Here is a 20,252-nt window from a genome sequence, read left to right as displayed (position 1 = left end):
TTATATTTGTACAGATAAGTTGTATAGATATTTTGCAAATTATGGGAGACTGCACACACTTGTGCTTGCTGCTGGCAATGTTTGCGGTAATATCATGGAAGTCAACAGTAAAAGAGCCTCCCCCAGACCATAAAACAGGTCCACAAACAGACAAAAAACAGTAAATATACTGATCTGTCACACGAGCCCTACAGCACTGCTTGATTGTGAAGTTGCCCCAGTTGCACAGATTCCCCTTTCGAAATTGTGTCTGGCAACTAATGGCCAGATGTAGCAATATACCAAATTGCGACTTGCAATTTGCGAGTCCCTGCGACTCGCAAATTGCAAGTCGCAATTTGGTATGCAGAAAGGTGTCTCAGACACCTTCTGCGAGTCGCTATGGGGTCGCAAAGACCCACCTCATTAATATTCATGAGGTGGGTCGCAATTTGCACCCCCATAGCGACTCTGGGCACTCACGGGGATGGAGGCCTGCTGGGAACAGCAGACCTCCATGTCCGTGACTGCTTTTAAATAAAGCAGTTTTTTTTTTCCAAGTGTAGCCCGTTTTCCTTAAAGGAAAACGAGCTGCACTTAGAAAAAAAAACCGAAACCTTTTGTTTCGGATTTTTTCAGGGCAGGCAGTGGTCCCTTGGACCACTGCCTGCTCTGAAAAAATATTTTTGGGTCCAGTCACAAAGGGGAAGGGGTCCCATGGGGACCCCTTCCCGTTTGCGAGTGGGTTACCATCCACTTCAAGTGGATGGTAACTGCGACTCCATTTGCGACCGCGTACGCGGTCGCAAATGGAATTGCATACCACTGCGACTCGCAAATAGGAAGGGAACACCCCTTCCTATTTGCGACTCGGAAATGCATTTTGCGAGTCGGTTCCGACTCGCAAAATGCATTTCTACATAGCAAACACGCATTTGCGACTCGCAAACGGCGATTTTCGCCGTTTGCGAGTCGCAAAGTGTTTGCTACATCTGGCCCTTAGTGTTAGCAGGTAGTGGTCCCACATCCACTGCCTGCTTCGCCTGATAGGTCCTAAACAGGAAACAGTTTTTAAAAGCACCCATTTTGATCAAGGAACACATGATGCTTTATAAAAAACAAGCTTTGGAAAAGTCAGTAGGTCTCTCCTATAAAGGTGAGTGCTTAACTATTGGCTTTGTCACTGGTTGTTTTAAACTTTCTGGTGCAGCAGAAGACATGCTTGTGCATGTGCTGCAATGCGTACATACCCATGGATTGCATTGCATGCACATGCCTGTGTACCAACAACAGTCATCTTATAGACCATTCCAAGATGGCCATCGGGTATGCAAAGGTGTGTAGATGGATCACAGCACATGCGTCATGAGGCATATATCATCATGATCTGCTGGCCATTTGTTTACTTTATTGTGATGACATGTCATGTCAAAACAGTAGAGTAAAAGTAAAAAGAACCTACAACAGCACGTAAAAATAAAGTGAGCGGTCCTCTAGCACTTTGTGGCTACTTTACATGATACAAGAAAAATACAAAATAACTTGTGAAACGGTGATGGGCTTGCTAGCATTGGAATGAGTCGGGTAATGAGAAGAAACTGAGGGCTGGGTCACCACAATTTGTGGGGCAAAGGCCCTGAGAAAATCTTTAAAGCTGGCCTAGTTTAGTGAGCCCACAGAGCAGACATGGATCCCTTGGCCCCAACCATGGCGGTTAGAGGTCATTTGCCTCTGAAGTGTGGCCACAGGTCTTTACTAAATTAGCATTGAGTGGTATGTAGAAAGTATAGTACTACGATTCGATGGTCTACAAAAAGTGTTGCAATATGACTAGGTAGCTTTAAAGTGTACAGATCCTTTCTACTGTGCCTCGCCAAACCAGGCCAAGTATTCAATTTTCGCACTTGACTCAGTTTGACAAGGGGGGGCAGTCAAAGGTTTCTCAGGGAGGTAGTATGTGTGGATCAAGAGCTCAGAACTCAACAGTTACCCAACACATACAATGAGGTACTGTCCAGCCCAGTGCTTATCTTTTGGATTCAAACAAAGTATTTTAAACATACAGCATAGTGCAATACTGAATAGTGCAATTAGGGAAACCAGGTGCAGGGTTGTAATCCATTTTGTAATCTTCAGTGAGTCCCTGCACCCTTTCTCTATCCTTCCCTTGCTAACAGAGCTTCCCAAAGACTAGATTATCACTATGCTAGGGCCAAATAAAAAGTTAAAATACCAGTTTCACATGCGGTTGGACGCCCAGGACAGGTGTACACATCTGTTTGTCTGCAGAGGACATTCCTGTCCCAGCAAGCCCCCAAAAAACAATAAAAGCTTTTTTGAGAGATACTTGGCACCATTCTCTAGTCGACCCCCCAAGCCTATCCTATTGTTGTGCCCATGTGGTATGACAGCAGTCTGTTTGACTGCTCTTGGTATAACAGTGGGGCGTAGGAGCACAAGGTGAGTGAAAGCTCAAATCCTTGGAATAAGCTGGCAGAGAAGGCTAGATTGGCATTCTCTAAAATTTCTAATTGAGCCTTACTGCTTAGTTACCATTAAAGTATTGTGTTTGTGGAAATCTACCATAGCCCAGACATTATCAGTTTGTGGAAGGGAGAGATGCAGCATCCATAAGTTTGCACAAAGTTAGGGGACAACCAAGATGGCTGCGTGGCATTGAAGCTCCGGGGACCTCACCTACATGTAGCTGCTTGCCTGCACTATCCCACTTCCTCACTGACCCCTGGGGACATGGTCAATATGCATGTTGTGGCCAGGACCCTAGAAAGCCTACACCGGTGCCTTGGGTCACTCAGTTCTGCCATCTCTCTGGCTGTTAGCCGCTGCAGCCTGACACAGCTCTCAGACGCCATGTGGAGACAGGGTCCATGGGCAAGCCTGAGGGCGGGGCTCCGGAATGCACGGCCCGGTGCTGGAGCCCCTTTGGGGCCCTGGGTCATGACTGGTGCGGCCCCGGGCGTACTTGTGTTACACACGCCCGGAGACGGACTGTGCTGTACTGGCAGCCTGACAAGGCCTCGCTGCTACATCACCACCGGAGCAGGTTGGCCCATGAAGTGTCCTGCTGTCATGCGTTTGGATCCTGCAACAAGGTGAGCTACGCGCTACCCGCACTTGCACCAACAACGCCACTATGGACACCGGCATGACTGCATAGGAAGAACCCTGCCCTCCAGCTTAACTAGGGCCCTCCACTGCTACGAATCCGTGTCTGCTATGACACACAAGCCATGGGCAGACATTTATAAACACCGAGGACCTGGGGGAATTGTGACACACTGCCGCCTACATGAGCAATAACACAGTGTGAAGGATTCACATACCCTGCCACGTGATGCCACAATGCTATTTCTCTGCATGCACAGTCTGGCACTGTACCCCTGCTCCTGAGGCACAGTGTGACACTGTGCTTCAGCCTGCGGCTCCACATGGCTGAAGCTGGACCTAAAGTGCTTGTACCGCGCTCTAGTGCACAGTTCTGATGGAGGGGCAGTACCTACGAGCTACTGATATGCCATGATTTTCTCACGGAGAACTGCCCACGCATGGTGTGTTGACTATTGTTCTACAACTCATTAGTTCTTGAGGTACAAGACCGCGCAACACCAGGACTCCTAAGTACCTATGGAAGGGAACCCAACCACTGATACCACCTCTGCCCCTCCATTAGATGGAGCAACTGCAATCATGGCTAAGTTAATGGTAGGTTTTAAAGCCATTGACACACATTTCGATGCCCTTACCACAGGAAATGATCGGATCAATGAACGCATTGACCTCCATGCCACAAAGCTGGATGGTGCAGAGTGCCGCATCTCTGAAATGGAGGACGGAAATAAGAACACAAATAAGCCACTAGAAAGAGCAGAGCACCTACTGAAAGTCATGGCCACCAAAAACAAAGATTAGAAGAACGCTCCCAGTGCAATAATATCCGCATAACGGGAGTGGCAGAGACCACCAACACAGGACGCATGGTTGCATTTGTTGAGAAGTTACTAGTGGACTTGTTTGGCAGAGAATCCTTCACAGACACCTTTGTAATAGAGAGAGCCCACAGGTCACTCGTTCCATAGCCTATATGGGCACCCCGCATGACTAGAAATTGCCCGGTTACTCAATTTTCTTGATCGGGATACTGCCCTGCCTCTAGCCCATGATAAAGGTACACTATACTATCAAGGCATGGCCCTGTCTCTGTTCCCAACTTGACACCGATGGTGCAGGAGGCGCCTTGCAAATATGCACATGTTAAACAGACATCCCAAAAAAGTGGTTTTTGCTATAGTATGCTATACCCCTCGTGATTGCGGGTTGAACTAAACAGCGAATACCACATATTTAACTCACCTGCTGATGCCACGTTCTTTTGCAAGCAACATAAAATTGTATCAACCTCACCTGGAAGCCACACTCCTACTGACTCACCATTGGGCTCGCACATTGGTTCTTCACCATGACGGCTTGTCAACTATAAGCACTTCATGCATGATGGCTTTCACCACAACACTTGTGTGGATATTCTATATGGGGAAGACTGCCACAGATTCTGCAGGCTATACCTCACAGCTAGCTGGCAGATCCCACACTATGACAGATCACCTGTACAATTGGGTGATCTCCCCCTTCCGGAGCATACCACACCCTTGAGGTGTACAACAACGCACTAAGTTCTCTGATTTGTTGAGGAATTGTTGAGTTTTGACGGCGTCTGCATATTCTGGTATAGGAGTGGGGCATGGGAAAAGTTGTTTTTGTTCTATTTTTGCACAGAAGCTCTATCAATTGATATTCTCCAACGTTTATTATTCCTCATGTTAACTGTCCGTCACACATCCATTACTATCTAACAGATACCACGGGTTAATAGTAATCGCCCTTTCGCCCTAGAATGCATGACTTGGAATATCAGGGGCCTAAACAACCGTAGGAATGGGAAGCAAGTTCTTTCTTACCTAACTAAGCACTGATTCAAGCTCACATTTCTGCAGGAGAAGCATATAACACCCCGCAACACCAGCACTTGTGCTTCTATATGGGGCGCAAACCATTTTTTTGCACACTATAGCTCTTACTCCCGGGTAGCATGCACGTTGGTCCATAAAAGCATCCCCTTTATCAGCCAAGACTTGATTTCTGATCCTGAGGGCAGATATCTAATTGTGTCAGGAGTATTGCCAGGCAAATGTATTCTGCTAGTTAATGTATAAGCCTCCAACATTGATTCCCCAGATTTCTTTCACAACCTCTCTGCCCGCATGAGCAGCTTCTAGGCCGATCATATCCTCCTTGGAGGGGATTTCAGCATTACCTGTCATCCAAATTTAGACTCAACTGGCTCCTCTGTCAGCACCAAACCAAACTTACTCCAAGCACTTGCTAAACTCCTTGACACTTTTCACCTTTCTGCTGCTTGGGGTTCTCGGCACCTGCACACAAGGGACTACACCTACTATTCTGCCCTGCGTAAGATATGGACCCATATAGACCACTGATATCTCTCTCCTGAATAGCTGTTATGGCTCTCTACCGTAGTGCATAATCCACATACACTATCTGACCACTCCCCAGTGATAGCAACAATACACATTCCCTATCATTGCCCCCCAGTAGGTTCCTGCAATTTTCCAGCTAATGCATTACATGACGAAGTATTCCATCAACACTGCAATCCTTGAATACTTTGAGATAAACACAGGAACTGTGCAGAGGCAATCAGTACTTCGGGAAGCCTTTAAGGCGTACATCAGGGGGAGTTTGCATAGCAAAACGTGCAGGAGTCCTTAACAGCATTAGAGGCGACTTATCGAGGGTTGAGAGGAAGCTACACAAACTATATTGTCAAAACATGTCTCACATCTCGTACACCTCTACACAGTAGATCCTTGTTGCTGCAAGAGTTTCAGAAACTGGCCATCCGCAGAGCCACCTACTTGGGTAAATATGCCAAGGCACATAGATATGGTGAAGGTGAGAGACCAGACTCCAGCGCAGATACTACGCCCTCCTTACCAGGCCTCCTATGTTACAAGCTTGCTTCAATAAGATGGCACCTTGACCACTAACAACGCCATCATATTGACTGCATCCACTACATATTAAAGTGTTTTTATCCATCATGCAAGAGTATGACCGAGACAGCCTTAGCAAATTATCACTCAGGGATTGGCAGTGGTGTGGCTGGATGGTGGCCAACAGCAATTCCTGGGCTCCCCCATTATACGCAAGAAGATATCGGCTGCTTGAGTGGCTCTAAGGTCTCCGGCTTGGACAGCTTCACTGGCAATTTCTATAAAGCGTATAAAGCTATTCTGGCCCCACAGTTACTGGAAGTATATGCCAAAGCCCTGGAACTAGGCATACTCCCCCTACCCTCTGAGATGCAGTAATTACCTTACTACTTAAATCTGGTCAATCCCCTCATCTCTGTACCTCATACAAATCCCTATCGTTCCTGAACCACAATAACAAAATAGTGGCCAAGTTTATTGCCACATGTCTTTCCCCTCTGATGGATCGCATAATCTTCCACATGCAATCTGGGTTTGTGCCACACCACTCTACCTTGATTAAATCTCTGAACAGCATTTGCGGTGCTCAGTCAAATATCCCTTGATCTTCCAGCAGCGCTATTAGACGCCGAAAAGGCATTTGACTCCATGAATGGGCCTTTTTACATGCCATCCTTATGCTGCTGGGAATTCCTAGAGGATTCCAGGATCTAATCACTCTGCTATACACGGCCCCTCTTCCGTGCCTACAGTTAAATGGCCCACTTTTTGAATTCTTCCATTCAACACATGGCACCCGACAAGGCTGCCTGCTTTCCCCATTGTTGATTGGTATCGTCATGGACTCCTGGTCCGGCTCTTGAAAGAAAACATTTCTGGATTGAGGGCTGCAGTTCCATTGAGGTCCGTTATTAGCCTCTCTCTATGCGGATGACATACTACTATTCATTTGGGACCCTCCGACTAACCTTCCTCCTCTGATAGAAGAAGTGGTCCATTTCAGGGCCTTCTCTGTCCTGTCAGTCAATGGAGTAAGTCAGATATTTTTCTGCTGATGGAGGTCACGATGCCATATGCTCTCGTTTATTCCCTTGGATGGTGTGAGGATTCTCCTAAGTACCTTGGCATGTTTCTACTCAGGGACGACTCCGAAGTGATCTGGCACAATTACGACCCAGCAATCAAAAAACTCATGACCCAAGTTGACCAATGGATTCGGTTGCCCCTGTCAATGGCAGGGTGGATTGCCATAATCAAAATGGTGTTTCTTTACCGTTTTTGTGCTTGCTTTTAAATATCTCTATTGCCCTGACCAGATGTTTTTTCGATAGCCTGCGCAGCTTACTTAAACAACTTATATGGGCAAACAGGCGTCCTTGTATCAGCTGGAACACATTAACACTCCCTTAGTCCCTGATTTGAATCTCTACTACCTCATTGCACAATCACACTTCGTCTACTTCTGGTATCACCCAGATGCTCAAATCCAATATCTCAAGCAGGAGTGCACACAGGCCCTTCCCCTCTCCACCATACTTCCTCTGGGACTGCCTAGAAACCCGGCAGAGATACAGACGCTTCCTACTACCTGTTGGGCCTGGTCCAAACTACTACGTTATTTGGGTTATGATACTTCATATTACCCGCATCTTCCTCTTTCCAACAATCCACAGCTCCAGCTGACTCGTGAGAAGTTGACTCAGAGTACATTTGTTACACACCATCTGCACACTGTGGGCAACCTGTTCGCTAACTGTACTTTGCAATCTGCCTGTGCCCTAATGGTGGGACGTATCTCTGCGCACAGGGAAAGCTTCTTACTCTTTTGATCACATACTACACTACGCGCCGTTCTACCTTCCTACCCAGCGAAGCTGGAGGAATACCCTTCCCTCTCGTTAATTATAACTGCTCCCGACAATACTCATCTCACATCTCGTTTATATCACACTTCATTACAATTGCGACCTATTGGGGTGGAAAAAGCTAGAGCTGCATGGGAAAAGGATTGGGGGCACCTCCTCCCCAGATAAAACATGGTACTACTGCTATGCGCAAACTAAGCTGACTTCCCACAACCACTGCCATGAATTACGGCACTATAAATACCTACACCGTGCTTACACCACTCCTGAGATGCTAGCCAGGCTGGACCTGACCAAGTCGTATTGCTGCCCCAAATGCTCAGCGGAACAGGCCGATTTTGTCCATTTGACTTGGAACTGTGCGCCAATCTTTACTTTTTGGGGAGACATTCATTCTGCATTATCTCACATGATTGAACAGGCACTTTCTCCTGACAAGCCATTACCTGTTAACATACGACGATTTACAGCTAATGCGTTGTTGTTGGCTAAACACCAAGTGTCCCTCCATTGGGGCGGTAGCATACTCCCTAAAGTCGCGGCTTGGCTGCGTGATCTGTCATATTGTGATACCACTAGCGAACTCTACGTCTCCTTACAACCTCCATCTTCGCGGACAAAAAACATATGGCAGCCACTTAGAGATTAACTATTAATGTTTACTTGCAACTTTGTTGACGCCGAAGAGACCGCTATGGCCCCAGGAAACTGAATGACCTCATCTTTACTTATCTGCCCAATTTCCTTTTCTCTCTGCTACCTATTCTATACTACACCTACAGACACAACATTACCGTTTCTCCTTTCGTACAGTCTCAGTCCCTGGTACCCACCTTTTGCCTCCATAGTAAATGCTCTTCTCTCTCCTCTCTCGCTCGTACAAGCTTGCTGATTCACTCCTATGGTATCCACTTTTTTGATGTATTAGTTTTAAAATGTTGTGATTGTACTCATGTTTTTGCTAAATCTTGATGCTTCTGTGCTTCTTGTTTTTTCTTTCCTTATTGTTTTCTTTTTCTTCTAAAATGCATTAAATAAAGTTAAAAAAATTATAATGAAAAATGTTTGCGCAATGTTAAGCAGATGGGTGTTATTCTAATTTAAAGGGTCAATCAATCAGGATTTATGAAAGCGCGGCTAATCACCCAATAGGGTATCCAGGCGCTTGTAGGTCCCGGAAGCTTTTTCAAAAAGCCAGGTCTTGAGGGTCATTCGGAATTTCGACATTGAGGTGATGGTCCGGAGATGCATGGGGAGGCTGTTCCAGGTTTTTGCTGTGATGTGAGAGAATGAGCGTCCTCCACTTCTGCTTCGGTAGATGCAAGAAGTAGGGACAAGTGAAAGGGAGGCAGAGCGTAATCTTCTCCACAGTTGGTGGAAGTTCAGGCCGTGGTTCACGTACGTGGGTCCTTGGTTGCGTAGAGCCTTGCGTGCGAGGGCCAGCAGCTTGAATTGGCATCTCTTCTGTATGGGGAGCCACTGGAGTTGCCGAGGTGTGATGTGGGTTCATCATGGAAGGCCGAGGATGAGTCTGGCTGCAGTGTTCTGTATGATCTGAAGTCTCTATAGGAGGTGTGCAGTGATTCCTATATAGAGTTCATTGACGTAGTCCAGTCGACTGGTGATGAGGGCCTGTGTCACAGTGTGTCTCGTGTGTAGGAGTACCTACTTGAAGATCTTGCGTAGCATTCGCAAAGTGAGGAAGCAGGCAGAGGAGACGGTGTTGATCTGTGATTTTATGGTGAGCTTGTTGAAAATGATGATTATGAGGTTTCTGGTGTGGTCGAAGGGAGTGGGTGTTGGTCCTATGTCTGATGGCCACCAGGAGTCGTTCCATGTGTTTCTGCGGCTGCCAAAGATCAGTACAGCTGCAGGCAGTTGTTCTTCATCCAGTCAGCAACACTTGTCATGCATCATGGAAGTTGGTTCTGGTGGTGGAGGGGTTGTCGGTGAGTGACAGGATAAGCTGGGTGTCATCTGCGTAGGAAATTATGCTGAGACCGTGGGATCTGACAATTTTGGCCAGCGGAATCATATATGCGTTGAATAGCGTGGGGCTGAGGGATGAGCCCTGAGGGACACCACAGGTGATCTTCTTTGGTTCTGAGGTGGAAGGTGGATCCTCTGGGTTCTTCCGGTGAGGAAGGAGGTGATTCATGTGAGCGCATACCGTTGGATGCCGATGTGGTGGAGTCTTCCGATCAGCATGTGGTAGGATACAGTGTCGAAGGCTGCTGAGAGGTTGAGGAGGATCAAAGCTGCTTTTTTTTCTCATTCGAGGAGGTTTTGGATGTCATTGGTGGCTGTGACCAGGGTAATTGCGGTGCTGTGATTGCTGCGGAAGCCGAATTGGGAGGCTTCAAGTAGCTGGTTCTGCTCCAGGTATGTTATGAGTTGCTTGTCGATGGTCTTTTCCAGTACCTTCGCTGGGAATGGGAGCAGGGAGATTGGCTGGTAATTTTTGGGTTTCCTGGGGTTGGCAGAGGGTTTTTTGAATAGTGTTCTGACTTTGGCGTGTTTCCAGGCATCTCGAAATGTTGCAGTGGTGATAGAGTTGTTCAACAGGCCGGTGAGTTCCTAGCCGATCCTTTGGTTTCCAAGGTTGAAGATGTGGTGTGGGCATGTGTCTGTGGGAGAACCCGAGTGGATGAAATTCATGGTGGAGGTGATGTCCTGGGTGGAGAGAATGTTCCAGGTAGGTTGTGTGTGGTTTGTGTTGGTTACAGTGGTGGCATATCTGTCGGGGAAGTTCATAAGTGTAGGTTGGGGTTCAACGTTTCTGTATATGGTTGCGATCTTGTTGTGGAAGTGGGAAAGGTTGTCGCACAGCTCCTTTGAGGATGTGCTGTTGTTTTTGCTGGCAGTCGGGTTGGAGAGTTCCTCAACGATGTTGAAATGTTCCTGGGTTTTGTTGGCACTGTTTTGATGTGCGTGGCAAGGGCTGTCTTCTTTATTGCCCTCAGGAGGCAGTGGTAGAGGCTGAAGGAGGTCTTGAAGGCTGTTTTGATGTGTGTGGCAAGGGCTGTCTTCTTTGTTGCCCTCAGCAGGCCGTGGTAGAGCTTAAAAGAGGTCTTGAAGGCTGCACTGATGGAGGTGTCCTTGTTGGCACGCCATCTCCACTCCAGCTGTTTTCGCTGTTCTGCATTCTTGGGTGTACCAGATGGCCTTTTTAGAGGATTTTCTCTGGATATTGCTCTTGATGGGGACGATGCTGTTGGCACAATTGGTGATCCAGACGTTGAAGTTTTTCACTCCCTGGTCAAGGTTGGCGGTGGATGCAGAGTTGGAGGTGTTGAGGGCGTCTGCCCAGCTGGTCTCTGAGATTTTGTTCCACCTCCATTGGTGGGCACTGGTCATCTTGGGGGTGGAGGTGCGAGGGCTGGGGATGCTGAATTGGGCGATAGAGTGATTGGTCCATGTGAGTTCTGTGGCATGGCTGTATTTGACGCGGTTGCTGGAGGTGAAAATGGGGTCCAGCGTATGTCCTGCAGTGTGTGTAGGGTCAGAGATGATCTGGGTCAATCCAAGGCTGTTCATACTGTCGAGGAGGTGTGCAGTGTTGTTGTCGTTGGGGTCATTGATGTGGAAATTTAGGTCACCAAGGAAGAAGTTGTCCTTGGAGTCTAAGGCTAAGGGTGCAATGAAGTCTGCAATGGTGTTTCAGAAGCTGGAGTGTGGGCCAGGGGGTCAGTGTTCAAGGGTGCCTCTGATGGTTGTTTTGTTGTTTATGTGGAGCTTGAAGTTGAGATGTTCCCTGGGGGTGGTAGTTTTGTCAGTGGTGGTGGTGCACTGTATGGTTTCTTTGTGGATGATGGCTGTTCCTACTCCCGGCTTCTTGGTGCAGTCCTGGTGACAGATTTTATATTCTTTGGGAATCTCTGTGGCAATGTCTGGGGCGGAATTGAGGTTGAGCCAGGTCTCAGTGAGGAAGACGATGTCTGGTGCGAGGGTGGCGATGAAGTCCAATAATTTGGTGGAATGCTTGCATAGAGAGACTGTGTTAAGACGGGCGCATGCAAGTTGCTGTTTTTGTTCAGGTGGTGTCTGTGGTGTGTTCTATGTGGGGCTGGATGGTGGGCTGGTGTGTGTGCTGCGGTAGGTGAAGTGGCAGTGGGTGCAGGTGAAAGGTCCTAACATGGAGCGTGGGTCGGCGCGAAGGGAGTGTTTGTTATGGGGCCCATGGTTGAGGGCATAGAGCTCAGCGATGGTGTATCTTGAGGGGGAGGGAGGGCCAGAATCCTCACTTGTCTAGTAAAATATCATTAATATACCATTTCCTAACACACAGCTCTTTTTGTGTTGATTTGTTCTGATCAGATATTGTAAGGAGTTGTGGATTTGTGATCACTTTTGTTTCTTCATACTCATTCCCCTGTCCCGCCTCTTTGTATTTTCACTGAGCTTCATATTTGTGTTTCTCACTACCAGAGGTCTTGCTTTCTTTTTCTTCTTAGACATGAGTTTACTTGTCTGTCAATGACTACTTCTTACGTTTTTATTGCAGGGTCTGAATACTTTTTTTGAAGTTAGAAAAGTGCAGTCATTGTTCCTCAGTGACTTGAGATGTCCTACATTTTTTTGCGCTATTAAATTGTTATTTATCTAACTATCACTAGAACCATACAAACATTGGAGAAGACACAATGCACTATTTCTAAATCAACAGACCCGTCTTCCAAGCATGAGATACAGTATGTGTACCTTCTCTCAACATCTCCTAAAGCTATCATAAGTAGTTCTTTCATTCATCTAGCTTCATGTGAATCAAAGCACAACAATAAGCCCACGAAGGAACAGTTAAACATCTGCTCACCTATGGGAGTGGTGATATTCTTGGCAGCAACTCTGGCAGGTGATGGGGTCCATATTTCAGTCAAATCTTCTAGATCGAGCAGTTCTGAGACTGGTTCTCCAGCCTCACTGGGACCCTTGACAGAGTGTGTGACGTGGGTAGGAACTCTACCCACCTCTGAGTCTGCGCATATCGCATCATGCGTGCTGTCTCCTGGCACAGACAGAGACCTGCATCTACAACAAAAACAAACACCAAATACTTTAAATCCTGCTGGACACTCGGGCCATGTTTACACGGCCCATGGCGTGGGGCCGCGCAGCCAGTGCCTAAGTGTCGCCATGCGCCACCGTGTAAGGGCAGAAATGTGCTGTATTTACAAGATAAGGTGCATTTCTGTACTCCCCACCAGTGCTGACATACAAATTGCTGCCATGCGCCCCAACCAGGCCCCTTGCACCATGGTGCAAGGGTGCCTTTGTTGTGAGGATGATTGTTTTTGTACAGGAAGGGACACTTTTTTGCACAAAACCAATCAGTGGAGGCTATTTCCTTCTTCTATGTGTGCTGCAGAATGCAGCACACATAGAAAGAGGAAAAACGGGGAGAAATAAAGATATTTCTCCCCATTACATCACTCTTACGCCACCCTTTGAGAGGCGTAGGCTTTTGACGCATTCCCATGTTTACAAAACCTTGTAAATCTGGGAATGCGTCAAAATCCATGGTTGTTGAATGGAAACACCTACACAACACCCATGGAACTGCCTCCCTGCGCAAAGTAGGGCAACGCAGCGACTTACACTGCATTGCCGTACTCCATATCTACACTGCCATGTAAAGCCATGCAAAGTGGCTTTTCATGGCCTTGTAGATATGGGTGTGCAGCCTGCGCCGCCGGTACTTCACAAAAAGTGACACACCAGTGGCGCAGGTCGCTTGTAAACATGGGCTTCAGTGTGAGCTGAAGTATAGCAAACAAGAGGTGCAAAAACTTACTTTGTGTGAGGTTTACAGAGGGAAGTGTAGGATTCTTCATCGGAGAACGTGCCCACCGGACAAGGGGAGCACACTGTGTTTGAGTTTATTGTACCTGAAAGAATAACCAAAATTTGTAGACAGGTGGACAGAAATGCCATCAATATTTATCACACACCAAGGTGTTTGCCACAATAACGAGGTCAACACCTACCAACCTGCAACAAAATCGATTGCATAATTGAATAACCAATGTATAGTCAAGATAAGAATGTAGAAGTGGATTTACTATTCTTAACTGCAAATGTACTTACCTTGAAGATTCTGTAGTATTCATTATTATGGATTTAATAATGTTTGCAGGTCCATATTTCGACCAGAGTATAATAATTCCACCACACAACTCGCCAAGCATGCTGCCGGGCAGGAAATCTAGGGCCCCAAGAGAGTGCTTCATCTGACATTGGCTATGTAGGTTCTAGCCACACAGGTGTGTTCGCACATCTTGGAAAGTCATTCTGGCAGCAAAAATGTGGCAGTAAATTTTTTAAAAGAAAGAAAGGTAAAGAAAGGAGTAAAATAATAACTACGGAAATTAAATTTATTTTTTGTTTCAGAAAAAATGCTGAGTAGGGGGGAGAAACTCAAAAACCTACGTTCTCCTGCCAATCTGGATATAGGCACAGGCAGTGCTTAATTTGTAAATATAAAGGTGCAGCGCCCAAAGCTCTCCTCCTAAACTCGCAGCTGCTACAATTAAATGTGCGAGCACGGAATACTGAGGCAGCGTTATCCTGAAGCCATCTCGGTGCTAGTAAATCCACTTACAGCCATTCCTTGCCCCTTCTGCTCACTCTTGCAGCTTTCTGCTTTCTCCCATTGTCGCGTTTTTCGTTTTTCTCTTTCTCCGTTTTTCCCATATGTGTCTTTTGCTCGCAGCAAATGCTTGAGGCAGAAGAATAAACGCCGTCCCTTAAAAATAAGTGCCGGTGCTCAGCACCGAAAACAACAAGCACAAATTAAGCACTGGACACAGGAGGTTGAAATGCAAAGGCAAAAGAAAAAAAACAGAAAGGGAGAAGGTAACGGATACGAATGCAGTTGCAGAGTTCAGAGAAAAGAAAAGGAATGACGAAAGAAGAGTGTCAAAACGGGATGTATGAAAAGACTTGCTACCTTCTCTAGACTAATCAAAAATATGTATGGAAAAACCCATCCCTAACAAATAAATACCTAGCTTGGAATGGTATTACATAGATGGATGCAAATTTGACTTAATCCGTTTGAGGTTTGATAAGGCTCCTGGGCCACACCAATGGAAGAATGTGCGCTAAACGAATCCCCAAAAACATATAAAATATATTCAAATAGAGGGAGTACTCCAGGTGGCTCAAGGGAAGTGGGATGGAAGAAGCACAGTCACCTGCAAGCTTTTACTGCCTTTGAAAACATCTACATAAAATAAACTATAGCCTGCGGTAATCCCCCTCACTATGTGATTATTTGAGCATGGCAACCTTATTCCAGCCACGAGGTTTTCACACTCTAACCTTATGAAGGGTTCCACTTTGATTGGCTGTGAACACAAGTATAGTAAAAATACCTGCGTTTGCAATCCCACACAGGAAACATTATTTTTTAAAAGCCCGCATAAAGGAATAGGTGTTGCTTTAAAAATTAAAAATGTTTCTTGTTTGGGAAGACATCATCGGAACATGCAATGGGCCACTGGCTACTCCTTCCATCTCCTACCACTACCCACCACTATTCCTGAAGGGGAAGTGGTCCTATGAAAGCTGCTTCCCCTTTGCGAAAGAGTCACCAGCTCCATTGAGGTGTCAGTGAGTGTCGATAGGTGTGTGACTGCAATTGCAGTCACAAACCATTGACACATTTGAAAAAAGAACTGCAAGTAAGAGGCGTGGCCTCTTTCTATCTCCCCTCTTACTGCAGTTCATACTGAGCCTCATAATCCCTGTTTGTGATTCTGAAAGGCTTTTTGGAATTGTAAAAGGGGTTAATACAATGTAATAAAATATTCTGCAGTCACAAACCCAGTGGTTTTGCACATCGGAGGCTTTCCAACCATAGAATGTTTTAATACATCAGCCCCTTACTTCCTGCTTACTAACTCTGGGGTACTTTAAGCAGGAGGATCAAATGCGCAATCATCCCACCTTCTTACGAAAACCGCTCCATGCGAGCAGGGCCCACCATCCCCTAGTCCACTGTCCCTCGCCTTAGTATTCACTAATGCTCCTTAGTCCACTCTTCCTCGCTCCAGTCCCCACTAGTGAGGATATACAAGCAGAGAGTGAGAGCAGACAAAACACATACAGAGCGAAATATATGTTCATCTCACAGAAACGTTAATACATTTCAGAAAACAAGGCTTGATTTAGATTTTGGCGGACGGGTCACTCCGTCACAATGGTGATGGATACACTGTCCGGCAAAATATAAATCCCATTATTTCCTTTGGGATTCACATTTCGGCGGATGGGATATCTGTCACCATTGAGATGGAGTATCCCGTCCGCCAAAATCTAAATCAGGCCCTAAGTCATGAGCCTTAATCCCATGAAAACACAAGACAACGAGGACTTGAGGGATAATGGATGAAGGCCAAAAAGGCAGATCCCAGCGGGAGGGGAGAGGGGGGAGGTGGAGATTTGGTTAGAAAAAAAATTAAATCGACCCTCAAAACACAAAGGGCCAGCTCTGGCCCCTGAAAGTCCGGCACGGTAGTGGGGGACTTAACATCTGCCATCCTGATGGATGGTACTCAGCCCTATTTAGAGGTGAGTGCCGGCCCAGCAGTCATCGCTGGAACCTCGTTTACAGTGGTTCCCTCAAAGAGCAAAAACGTTTGTGGACATCTACCAATCGGCTTTAATGACCGAGCACCAATCCTGCAACACCTTTTGTTTTCAAAAACAAAATCTCTGTTAGCTTGACAGTTTGGTTCCTAATTACAACGTTGTACCCTGATCGCAAATTGTAAATCAACCCCAAAGTTATTGTTTAATGACTTCATACCTACAATATATTCAACCTACTTATTTCACTTTTTAAATGAATTCAAATTTTTCTCAATCATGAGAAAAACATTTATAAACTTACTAGCATTTTTATACTTATCTGCTTCTAGTATAACAAATAACTAATCTTGAAAAACCTGACATAAAAAAATAAAATCTTCAGGCACGTTTTATGAGTAATCCTGTAGAATGTGTGTGTGTATTTTCATCTCCTTTTCTTTGTAATTCTGAAGATACAATTGTGGAAACATGGTGTGGTATGAATTTTGTCCAGATATGTAGCTACTGTTTTTTTTTGTAAATGTAATAGCAATTTTGTGATTTATGTAAAACATGTTTACATTAATGTTACATTAAATGCAGCAGCGGCTGCCGCATATCTCAAGGGGAGTGGCAGTCTGGGTGTGGGGAAGGCGGGGAGAGGTGTGAAATAATAATTATTTTTTTATTTGAAAACGTACCTATTCCCAACGCTTCTGCCTGCTGCCTGCTGCCTGCCGCCATGCTCCTCTGCTCTTCTGGTGTTCCAGCAGTCCCTGGGACACTAGTACAGACTCCCCCATGCAATCCTGGCACTGCTCTCATGCTAAACCTAGCATGACAGCAGCGTCAGGATTGGTCTGAGCAGCTTTGTCTTCCACTGAGACACTGTATGCGAGTCTGTGCAGTTTCTCCAACCCGGCTGTGTAGCACAGCCAGGTTGGAGAAACCTAAGGGCGCATGTGTTTTTGACCGGCCTAGGACGGCTGGCCAAACACACATGTGCATTTAGGTGCACTCCACTCCCCCTCCTTTCGCCCCCCACCCATGGCCCAGCCAGCCCCTCTCTGCACTTGCTTTTGGCCAAGCCAGCAGCTGAAAATTAAAACATTAGTAAACTATTGTTTTATTTTTCAGCTGTTGGCTTTACCAAGGGGCCAGGCTCCTTCGCCATTCCGAAGGAGCCGCCCCTCATTAAATGTAGATGCAGTGGAGACCTGTATCACAGATGCATTCTGGAATATTTTTATGAGCCCGAAAGTGAAGAAGGACAATTGCTTTTATTGCCACCTCTTAAGTCTGACCTGTGTCAATCACTGTACTTTTTAGTGGTAAATTACTTTATGCCACTTTTCGACTGCTTTTATGTGCTTTGTGATGACACCTAAAGGGCAGGAAAATGGTTGGTTCAACATCAATACTAGGTTACAGTGGTGATAATAGGGTGGTGTGACTCTACAACCTTATGTGAGGTCTTTCTTGCAAATTGATGAGGTGAGGCGCTTACTTGGGAGTCAGCATAATAGCGGGTCAATATTTTTCAATGGCATTCAGTAGAGTCAGGAATGTTGATGGCCAGTATCTCGGACTGGGCAGTTGCAATCAAGATTTGACACTGGCATGGCAGCATAATCTTAAACTACAACTTTGAAACACGATAACTCTCAACATACAAGAGATAAAATATGAATTCCAAAGGATCTGTAAACAAGGTAACCTGCCACAGGAGAAGAGTTAATGGCATCCATTCTTTGGCAAAAGTAGCCTTCTTGTTTTCCCTGCTATACTAGAAAGGGGTCCCGCAAAGTCAGGGGCAGTGTGGTAAGTATTGCATAAGATGGAAGTTCACTACATGTACACCATAATTTAGCCCTCGTGACCAAGATTTCTCCGTCACTTGGCGATGCTGAGTGCTGCACGGGGGGCAAGAGCCTATGGGACAGATTTACTCAATCCTTTTGCCATGAAGTGCAGCAGCCACAAATGCTGCTCTGCATTGCGCGAGGATAGAGCAGGAGATTAAACTATGCTGTACTGTGAGATTCTACCACTGAGAACCTGTAGGCATTCACCTCTTCTGGGCCACTGGTAAGTCGTCCTGTGCCTCTCAGCTACAACCAGCTGCCACCAGATCGATGGTCCAAGGAATAGGATAGAAGTGACTTCCATGGCAATTTAAACAGGAGGCCTGAATCACAAAGTAAGTAATCACACATTAAGTAAGTTTACAATTGTTTGCTATTGACGAAGGTATTTTATGAGTAGCATCTTTCTGATTGCAGAGTCTGCAACATTTGTATGTGCAGGATCTCCGCAGTCGTAACGATACAACTCATAAAATACTTTTGTGAAAAGCAAACAAGCATAAACATACACAAAAGTAGAAGTTTACCTTTGTGAATCAGGCCCTGGGTGTACAAGGGAGTAGGCCATGACCAACTGTTAAGGAGGTGTGTTTTATAACCTGATAGATTTGCAAGTATTGGGATCTGATGCTCTCACAGGCTCTAGAGATTTGAGCCTTGGACATGTATAGATGATGATAGTGAGTTCTACAGGTTCAGGCCTTGGACTTGCATTGATAATACAGGTTTGCGCCTTGGGCATATAGAAATGATGAGACAGGGAGTTCAACAAGGCTGAAGCCTAGGACATGTACAGATCTGTGATAGAGAGAAATGTATAGATGATATGATAGGGAATTCTACAGGTTAGCGCCATGGACAAATATAGATCTGTGATTGGGAGATATGTATTACTGCAGTGATAGGGGATTCTACAAGCTTGAGCCTTAGAAATGCAGATGATGTGACAGAATTCTACATGTTCAAACTTTGTACATGTATAAATCATCTTATCTAGAACTGTTCGCAATAGCATCCATTTATTTTGGCATAATCATGACCGTGTCATGAAGGGCTGGAAATGCCTTCCTGTTCTCGATATTTGTTGGCAAAATGAAAATATTACCTACAGAATGTATTGATAAAGATCCGTAGTGCCTTATTTTGAACTGAGGACCTGAAAGGAGATATTGGGCCAGATTCACAAGGGTAAACTTAAACGCTTGGTCTAAACTTAGACCAAACGTCTAAGTTTACGACTTTTGGAATTCACAAAGGGCAGTTACAAGTAGTATTTTTAGTTCCACACTCAGGGCTATTCTTTTTTTACTTGAGATAGGCAGATCTCCTTCTTTCAAGACTGGACTTCCAGAAAAATGAGCAGTGTCCTTCTGTGAAGTGTGACCATTATTTTGACAAAGTGAAAACCATTAAGGTGTCACCTGCATAAATATGGATTTGAACCCCCACGGTCTGCAAAGAAGAGCTCACATACTGAATGCATACTGTACATAAAAAGGAGAAACGAGCATTTTCCCTGTAATTATCTTGTATTTTCGGTTCACCAAAAATGATCAACTTGTTTACTTGTGGGTCAAAGGTGAACTGGCTGTTAAAGATGCACTTTCAGTTTGTGCTTTGATGGCTGAACCATTCTATTCAACCAGCAAGCTTGGCCGGGCCTCCCCTACAGGTACAGCCTCTGGACAGGCAGCTAACAATCAGACCCTCTGAAGTAGTCTAACAGGATTCTTGGTCCCACAAAACAAGTCTTAGTGTAGGCTGTCAGTGACCACCCACAAAAATTCTAGGCCATGAAGTTCTGCTCGGGAGAGTTCTGTGCATACAGCAGAATCTAATGTTGCGGACCAACCATACACCCCTGCTCCTGTTCTTGTTCTTTACCAAGATCTTATAATTTGCTTGGATCAGGCAGGTAATGTCTGGAGTTGACAAATCAT

The 20,252-nt window shown here is 45.7% G+C and overlaps 1 protein-coding gene across 2 annotated transcripts in view; it reads right to left on the bottom strand.

The window, feature by feature from the left end:
• LOC138301129 (tumor necrosis factor receptor superfamily member 1B-like) overlaps positions 1-20,252 on the bottom strand; it is a 209,659-nt gene that overhangs the window by 74,835 nt on the left and 114,572 nt on the right. For both annotated transcript variants that reach the window (XM_069241265.1, XM_069241266.1), the window contains exons 5-6: positions 13,668-13,761; positions 12,690-12,904 (exon numbers count right to left, since the gene is read on the bottom strand). In XM_069241265.1, the coding sequence (XP_069097366.1) occupies positions 12,690-12,904; positions 13,668-13,761 (309 nt within the window). The remainder of the gene's footprint in view (positions 1-12,689; positions 12,905-13,667; positions 13,762-20,252) is intronic.

Source organism: Pleurodeles waltl, chromosome 6, assembly GCF_031143425.1.
Source record: "Pleurodeles waltl isolate 20211129_DDA chromosome 6, aPleWal1.hap1.20221129, whole genome shotgun sequence".
Taxonomy (NCBI): Eukaryota; Metazoa; Chordata; class Amphibia; order Caudata; family Salamandridae; genus Pleurodeles; species Pleurodeles waltl.
The sequence above is the reverse complement of the archived record's forward strand: the minus strand, read 5'-3'. Positions and strand labels throughout refer to the sequence as shown.